Source organism: Oncorhynchus mykiss, chromosome 14 (assembly GCF_013265735.2).
Source record: "Oncorhynchus mykiss isolate Arlee chromosome 14, USDA_OmykA_1.1, whole genome shotgun sequence".
Taxonomy (NCBI): Eukaryota; Metazoa; Chordata; class Actinopteri; order Salmoniformes; family Salmonidae; genus Oncorhynchus; species Oncorhynchus mykiss.
In genome coordinates, this window is record NC_048578.1 from 11,778,466 (window position 1) to 11,786,290 (window position 7,825).

Consider the following 7,825-nt stretch of genomic DNA (forward strand, 5'->3'; position numbering starts at 1 on the left):
GCTATGTTGCGGTGTATCTCATCCCAAGGGAGATTATATGGAACGTTTAAATGCTTGATCATATTTAATGTTGGAATAGAGTGTTAAGATTATGTTTTAGCATAGTCAATCTGACAGTGGCACACTTTTGTGAATTGCAGCTATAACAATATGCGAGTGCTGAGGCAGCCATGGGTCAATTTGGCCATGTTTAAAGTTCTCCCTGAATAAGCAGCCCTTATTGTTGTGGCACACTTTAAAACTACGTCTTTGGGCTGATCCTCCCGGCTTCTGGAATCAAGGCCCCCTCTGTGTTGTGAATGGACACCCTGGAGGCAACGAAGGGGCAGCACTTGATTTAGGGAGGGGTGTAAAGGAGAGGGGAGTGGGGCTGGGGTGACTTTTTGTGTGAGCGGAGGAAAAAGACGCAGTTTGGGTGAGGGGCGGGCTATGAGGGCCAGTCTGTAGACGAGACAGACCGCAGGAGCGCGCGACAGAGCAGAGCGCACAGCAACACAAACGGAGCTACGCCTTTTCTCACCGCTCAGATTACCAGACGCACACTCACACACACAGACCGGGGCTTAAGTGGATGTATGCAACAGATCACAACAGCAAGAAAAATACTGCATTTGAGTTGGTGTGTTTGGTGTAAAATTGGAGCCAAAAGAAAACTCCGACCCGGTTGATTTTGAGTTCTCAAATCTTCATCCTCCAGTCGATTTGCACGACTTTTCACCAAAGATGACTTACTGAAGGGATTTAACATGCTAGACTTTTGAGAGAGCATATTTTTTTTAAACCTTGCTCCTCCGTGGTAGTGTAGCCCCATTCCGGGTGCTGAAGATGGGTGCCAAAATGAACACACCCAAAGGAAATATAGTATTTTCCACTGCGCTATTATTATTTTTGGTTGTAATTATGCAGGCCGTTTCTGGTAAGACTTTGAAATATAAAGTTTATGAAGAGCAAAAAGTGGGCACAGTGATTGCAAGGCTAAAGGAGGACGTGGTGGATGTTCTGTCTAAATTACCGAGTTCACTGTCCTTTCGGTTCCGTGCTATGCAGAGGGGGAGCACTCCATTTCTGTCGGTTCGGGAGGAGGACGGTGAAATCACCATAGGGACCAAGATTGACCGGGAGAAGCTTTGTGAAAAGAACCTAAACTGTTCTATCGAATTTGACGTTGTCACTCTACCCACTGAATACCTCCAGCTGTTCCACGTCGAGGTGGAAGTCTTAGACATAAACGATAACTCGCCACAGTTCTCCCGTGCCATCATCCCCATTGAGATCTCCGAGAGCGCCTCTGTGGGAAACCGCATCCCTCTGGACAGCGCCACCGACCCTGACGTGGGAGATAACTCCCTTTACTCTTACTCTCTGACGCCGAATAACTTTTTCAAAATCGACATAAGGACCAGAACCGACGGTGCCAAATATGCAGAACTGGTGGTGGTGAAAGAGCTGGACAGGGAGGTGCAGTCCAGCTACCAGCTGCAGCTAACGGCCTCGGACAATGGAGTCCCCCCGAAGTCTGGCTCCACTCTGCTCAAGATAAGCATCTCAGACTCCAACGACAACAGTCCGGCTTTTGATGAGCAGGTGTACGTTATTAATCTCCTGGAAAACTCACCACTTGGGACTCTACTGATTGATTTGAACGCCACAGATCCGGATGAGGGCACTAACGGTAAAATAGTTTACTCTTTCAGCAGTCATATCTCTCCCAAAATACTGGAGACGTTTAAAATGAACCCTGAAAATGGCCAAGTCACTCTGATTAAAAAAGTGGACTATGAAACTACGTCATCTTATGAGTTGGACATTCAGGCGCAGGACCTGGGTCCTAACTCCATCCCAGGACTTTGTAAAACCGTAATCAAAGTGGTGGACGTGAACGACAACAAACCGGAGATCAACATTAACCTCATGACTCCCGGTAAGGAGGAAGTGGCCTACATCTCGGAGGGCGCGCCGGTGGACACCTTCATAGCATTGGTGCGCGTGGATGACAGTGACGCAGGGCTCAATGGCGACGTGGTGTGCCGCCTGCACGGCCATGGGCACTTCCGGCTGCAGAAGACCTATGAGAAGAATTACATGATCCTGACCAATGTGTCTCTGGACAGAGAGAAGAGGTCAGAGTACAGTCTAACGGTCATAGCTGAGGACCGCGGCTCTCCAAGCCTTTCCACCATCAAACACTTCACGGTGCAGGTGTTGGATGAAAACGATAATCCGCCCCGCTTTGAGAAGAGTCGCTACGAGGTTTACAAGTCAGAGAACAACTCGCCCGGGGCCTACCTGATGACAGTGGTGGCGTCTGACCCTGACCTGGGCACCAACGGCCAGGTGACCTACACGGTGGTGGACACTCTGGTCCAGGGAAGCCCCATCTCCACCTACGTCACCATCGACCCGTCCAACGGCGCCATCTACGCCCTACGGAGCTTCGACCACGAGGACGTCAGCCGCATCTCCTTCACCATCCAAGCACGGGACGGAGGGAACCCCCCCCTATCCTCCAATGCCACCGTCCTCCTGACCGTGCTAGACGACAACGACAACCCGCCCGTCATCCAGTCCCCGCTCCTACGTAACCACACCGCCGACCTCCTCCTCTGGAGACACGCCTCCGCCGGTCAGCTGGTCACAATTGTCAAGGCCACTGACCGTGACACCGGCATCAACAGTGAGCTGAGCTGCTCCATCGTCGGGGGCAACGAGGAGGGCCTGTTTGTGATGGATGCTCGGAGGTGTGAGCTGCGAACCAACGGCAGTCTGGAGGGGGTTCCCAAGGATGTGCTGGAGATCAGAGTGGAGGTGCAGGATAGAGGCACCACCCGCCTGTCCACCGGGGCCCTGCTCCGCCTCTCCCTCCAGGAGAATATGGACTTCCTACCCCCAGGCCTCCCCACGGGCCCCAGCCATTCCCTCCTGGACCTCTCCCTCATCATCATCATCTCCCTGGGGGCCGTGTGTGCCCTGCTGTTGGTGGTCATGGTGATGTTCGCCACAGCACGCTGCAACAGAGAGAAAAAGGACCCCCACAACTCGTACAACTGCAGGGTGGCTGAGAACACGTACCAGAACCACCCCAAGAAGCCCTCTAGGCAGATCCACAAGGGAGACATCACCCTGGTCCCCACTGTCAATGGAACCCTGCCCATACGGGCACACCCACACTCACCTTCTGCCTCACCCGCCCCAGAGAGGGGCACCATGGGTAGCAGGCAGAGCCACCACAGCCGCCAGTCGCTCAACAGCCTGGTCACCATCTCCTCCAATCACGTCGCAGAGAACTTCGCTCTGGAACTGGCCCACGCCACGCCCCCTGTCGAAGTAAGATGAGAGAGAGCGAAACAATGTCTAAGTTTATGTCCTTAGTACAGTATTAGTAGATGGTTTATGAATATGAATATGTTATCTACTAATGGTAGTCTTGAATCACATAAATGTCTTTGGATTAAAATAGACCCCCATCAACTATGGATCTATAGAATAAAGAAGGACTGTCTTGTCTTGGCCTTGTCTTGTATTATGGTGATATAGAAATTGAACAATGTTTAATATTATGATTTTTGCGTTTTATATTTAATATTCAGTATTTGTTCTGAATTTGTCCCCGATGTTGTGGTATGTTCAGTACCCCATCCCTTATATCCAGTGATCATCTCATGTTTTAGAACATATCACGTCATATCAACATCCATCCACCTCGTGTCCTTGTGCCTGTCTGCTCCCATCAGTATTCATTTATTCATTCATTCCTTTCATTCTTTTTTTTTTACATTTTCTTTTTCGATTGTAGCAAGTCTCACAGCTTCTGTCCATGCTCCATCAGGGCCAGTACCAGCCAAGACCCAGTTTCCGTGGCAACAAATACACCAGGAGCTACAGGTATTAACACCATCTAACTGCACCTTAAAATAAACACACCTGAAGGGAATCAGAATGTACGTGTGCATAACTCAGTAAGGCTCTAAGGCATATCCTACAATGCTTTACATATTCCTAAAAAGCTTTTGGCTGTATTCCCTCGTAGGCCTATATGTGCTTTGTTCTATTTTAGTACTCAACCTTAATAACACTTGATAATTGCATGCAAAAACCTTCGCCACTAGAGAATTCACTGCACTATCGTTTTGATATGCATAAGCCTTGAACCATCCTCCAATGTTGTTTTCTATGAAAGTTGAACCATCATTTCCTCTCTCCGTCTCCAGGTACGCTCTGAACGACATGGACAAGTTTAGTCTGAAGGACAGTGGTCGTGGCGACAGCGAGGCTGGGGACAGTGACTACGAGGCAGGACGAGAGTCTCCCATCGACAGGCTCCTGGGTGAGGCCTTTAATGAGCTATACCCTCATGACGGCCAACACAGACCACATCCACAGCATCCGCATGCAGGTATACACCTTTCAACTCATCACCCCTCTCACCTCACCTCAAAACCCTCACCCTTCAGCCTACAACACTCTCCCCTCTATATATCAGCCTCTTACCCTATACCCTTGTTCTTTACTGAACTATACCAACAATGACTGCATGCAGGTATAACATCCTCACCCTTTTCACCATATCCCTCCTCTCACCCATCTTAGCCTTTACCCTACACTACAGGTCTCCACTGAGCTATGCCCCAACACAACACACATTATCACACCACCTCACCTCTCACCACAACTATCAATCACCCTCATCCCCAACACCTCTGAGAGATCCACTCCCCAGCTGTTTATCAGCACAGTGCCTGGGACTGGATGGGACTGTGGAGGGAGAAAAGAGGCAGAATTATCACCCGTTTCTCTGATGAGAAAAAGCTCTCATCTCCTCCATAACACAATTATTTCAGAGTGCGATCAGGCAGCCAGGCAGTCAGCTGGGCAGTTTGCAGGCAGGCAGAGGTGGTTGGAGTGGGTTTTTCAACAGCTTTGAAAGGCTGTTTTTGTAAATCAGTCCGGTTCCTCTTTTATTTTTGCCTTTCATCAGCGGGGAAGGCAATATGCTGCCTGCCTACATGGCTGTGGCTGCTGTGTTTCCAATGCTCCCCAATGCACTCTTCCTTCATCAGCCCTAAGATGTATTATAAATGGTCTTTTCATGGTAATGAGAGGGTAATGAAGTCCCTGAATAGCATGAGTGACTAGCCAGCGGTCTGTAATGAAGGCTTTAACTTGGCATATTTGATTTGTATAATTTATTCTTCAGATATTTTTCATTTGAAGATTTAATATTGAATAGACGCAATTTCAAAAGGGAAAAATGCAGGTTTTTAAGCAGATTCTTTTGAAAGAGTAATAGTGGCCATTGATCTGGCCCAGTGAATTGTGTCGATATGTTAATGTTGAAGGTAGTGTGCTCTCTCCTGCTGCGTGATATGCTATCTAATTATCTTAGATTTCCACCCATGTTTGTACCCAGATCACACAACTGTGTTTTAACATGAATGGACAATGTTTGATGTTAAAAGGCTATGAAAGACAATCTTTCATCTCCTCCCTTCAAAACCACTCCCAGTTCTATGCCTACTCATCACCATCTCCCCTCATCAATAGTCTATCAACAAAGAACAGTAATACCCAGAACAATCTATGGTCTGTGTATGTAGAAATGCATGGCCTCCTATGTATTTCATCTCCCTGTGCAGTGCCTTGTGACTCTGTATCCCTGACCACGTCTCTCTCCCTCTCTCGCTGTAGCGATGAGAATGTGCACTGAGGAGTGTCGTGTCCTGGGTCACTCTGACCAGTGCTGGATGCCTCCCCTGCTGTCCCCAGCCTCCTCTGACTACCGCAGCAACCTCTTCATCCCAGGAGAGGACCCCAGCCAGGCCAGCGATCCCCAGGAGCCGCCCCAGCCCTCCGACCCCGACCACCCTCACGTACAACGCAGCAACCAGAGCTTCTCCACCTTCGGCAAGGACAACCAGGAGGAGGCCGAGGAGGCAGAGGGGGGAGAGGGGGAGGAGGAGGACCTGTGTGGAACCACGTCCCTGTTGTCAGAGATGAGCAGTGTGTTTCAGAGGCTCCTCCCCCCATCGCTGGACTCTTATATCCAGGTCAGCGAGACACAAAAGGCAGGTACAAGTATGGGGGGTGTAGGTGTCCCCATGACAGGGTCACTGGACAGGAGGAGGGGTCATCTGCCAGGTAAGCCCAGTGCTGCCGCCCATCAGCAAGGTGTTGCAGCATGGGCCGCCAATACCCACTTCCAGAACCCCGGCTCTAGCATTGGGCCCTCAGGCCAACCACACCCCCAGAATGGTAGCTACCACACCCTCAAACCCAGCACCAAGCTCAGCCCCCAGAACAACCACCACAACCAGGCCGTCCCTAAAAACAGCCCTCAGAATGGACACGGCCACCACGCCCCCACCCCCAAGAACAGCCCTCTCCTCACTGCCCTGGTCAGCCCCACCCTGGTGGCACCCTTCCTGGCCCCGGCCCCCATCCCTGTTCCCCTCCCGGGTCCATGCGGTAAGTGGCTCCCAGCCATGGAGGAAATCCCAGAGAACTTTGAGGAGGATGAGTTTGACTCGGTGCTGGGGCAGCTGGGACACCTGCAGGGGAAGAGGAGCGACAGCCGGCATGAGCTGATGGACGCCAGCGAGCTGGTGGCTGAGATCAACAAATTGTTACAGGATGTCCGGCAGAGCTAGACAACACTAAATACCCTCCACCTTTGAACTCTGACCTCCAACTTCCTGTCTTCCTGTCAGGAGTCCTGCCATGTCTATGGAGGGGGAGCTGAGGAGTCTGGGTAGGAAAAAAGAAAAGAGAAACAAACTAAAGACATAGACCTGCAATTGTCATTAGAGTTGCATTTCTAACGTATTTGTGTTTTGTGAATGCTAAATATCCAAATAATGTTTGTATTTTCTTGTTTGGTACACAATGTACACAATGTGACTGTATTTATCTTTGTATTTTAAAAATACATTTGTATTCTTATATTTATATAAAGTAAATGTATATAAACTTAATCAATCAGAATTCTATTTTTATATATTGAAGGCATGTTAAATGAAGAAAAAAAGAATCAACATTTTGACATGCAACTGAAAATCTACATATTTAATATTGTCTTTTGTATTGTGAAATGTTTTTTTTTTATGTCACTATTATTATATGTATACATGAATATATTAATTATTGGACAGAAGTCTTTGTGGTGTATTGTGGGAACTTGGGGGGAAACACAAATAAAAGTGAAAAAACACAGAACTAATATGAGTTTGTCTTGATGTTTCATATTTGACTAATGTTGTCATTGTATTAGAAGAAGGAAGTCACAGAGGTTTATTTGCTAAGTTAAATGTTTCCATAGAAGGTTAAGAACCTTCACAGATCTCCAACATTTGGCATACATAATGATATTAGAGGTGTGGGCTTGGTATTGTGTGTGTGTGTGTGTGTGTGTTTGTGTGTGTGTGTGTGTGTGTGTGTGTGTGTGTGTGAGAGAGAGAGAGTATAATTCTACAAAGAGATGCTGAACTGTTGTCTAGATTTCTATGAGAATAGTTCCATATGAGCTCCCCCTATTGGTCAAAAGAGCTCACTATTGGTCCAATAGCGGTCAGGTCTACTACGGTCAGCGCCAACCTGTATCATTGGGAAGTCCCTACCTTAACCTAATCCTAACCTTAACCCTTACCCTTACCCTAACCTTGACCATAATGCTTACCTAACCTTAACCCTTACATTAACCATTTTAAATGTCAACTTCAATGTGGTAGGGACTTCCCAAGGATCCTGGATAGCTCAGACCTCAGGTCTACTCTAGCACACTGCTCTTGGATGTAACAGTCAGATATTCTCCAATTCAGGTCCTATATATGTA

At 48.3% G+C, this 7,825-nt stretch overlaps 1 protein-coding gene across 3 annotated transcripts; it reads left to right on the forward strand.

The window, feature by feature from the left end:
* Window positions 1–424: 424 nt before the first annotated feature.
* On the forward strand, window positions 425–7,215 carry LOC110488808 (protocadherin-18). Of its 3 annotated transcripts, none has more exons than XM_021561209.2 (4): window positions 425–3,324; window positions 3,794–3,882; window positions 4,209–4,324; window positions 5,686–7,215. In XM_021561209.2, exons 1-4 carry the CDS (start codon window positions 826–828, stop codon window positions 6,642–6,644), a joined length of 3,663 nt encoding a protein of 1,220 aa, XP_021416884.2. In that variant the 5' UTR covers window positions 425–825; the 3' UTR covers window positions 6,645–7,215. The 3 variants fall into 3 exon arrangements, with proteins under 3 accessions (XP_021416884.2, XP_021416882.2, XP_021416883.2); XM_021561207.2 differs by having other exon boundaries at window positions 426–3,324; window positions 4,209–4,393; XM_021561208.2 differs by having other exon boundaries at window positions 426–3,324; window positions 3,827–3,882; window positions 4,209–4,393.
* Window positions 7,216–7,825: the final 610 nt, after the last annotated feature.

Excerpts from the sequence above, each read along its gene's own strand:
- LOC110488808 (XM_021561207.2), top strand. The coding sequence starts at position 826 with ATGGGTGCCAAAATGAACACACCCAAAGGAAATATAGTATTTTCCACT. Across the intron at positions 3,325-3,793 it reads ACGCCACGCCCCCTGTCGAA|CAAGTCTCACAGCTTCTGTC; the intron begins GTAAGATGAGAG and ends TTTCGATTGTAG. Across the intron at positions 3,883-4,208 it reads AAATACACCAGGAGCTACAG|GTACGCTCTGAACGACATGG; the intron begins GTATTAACACCA and ends CTCCGTCTCCAG.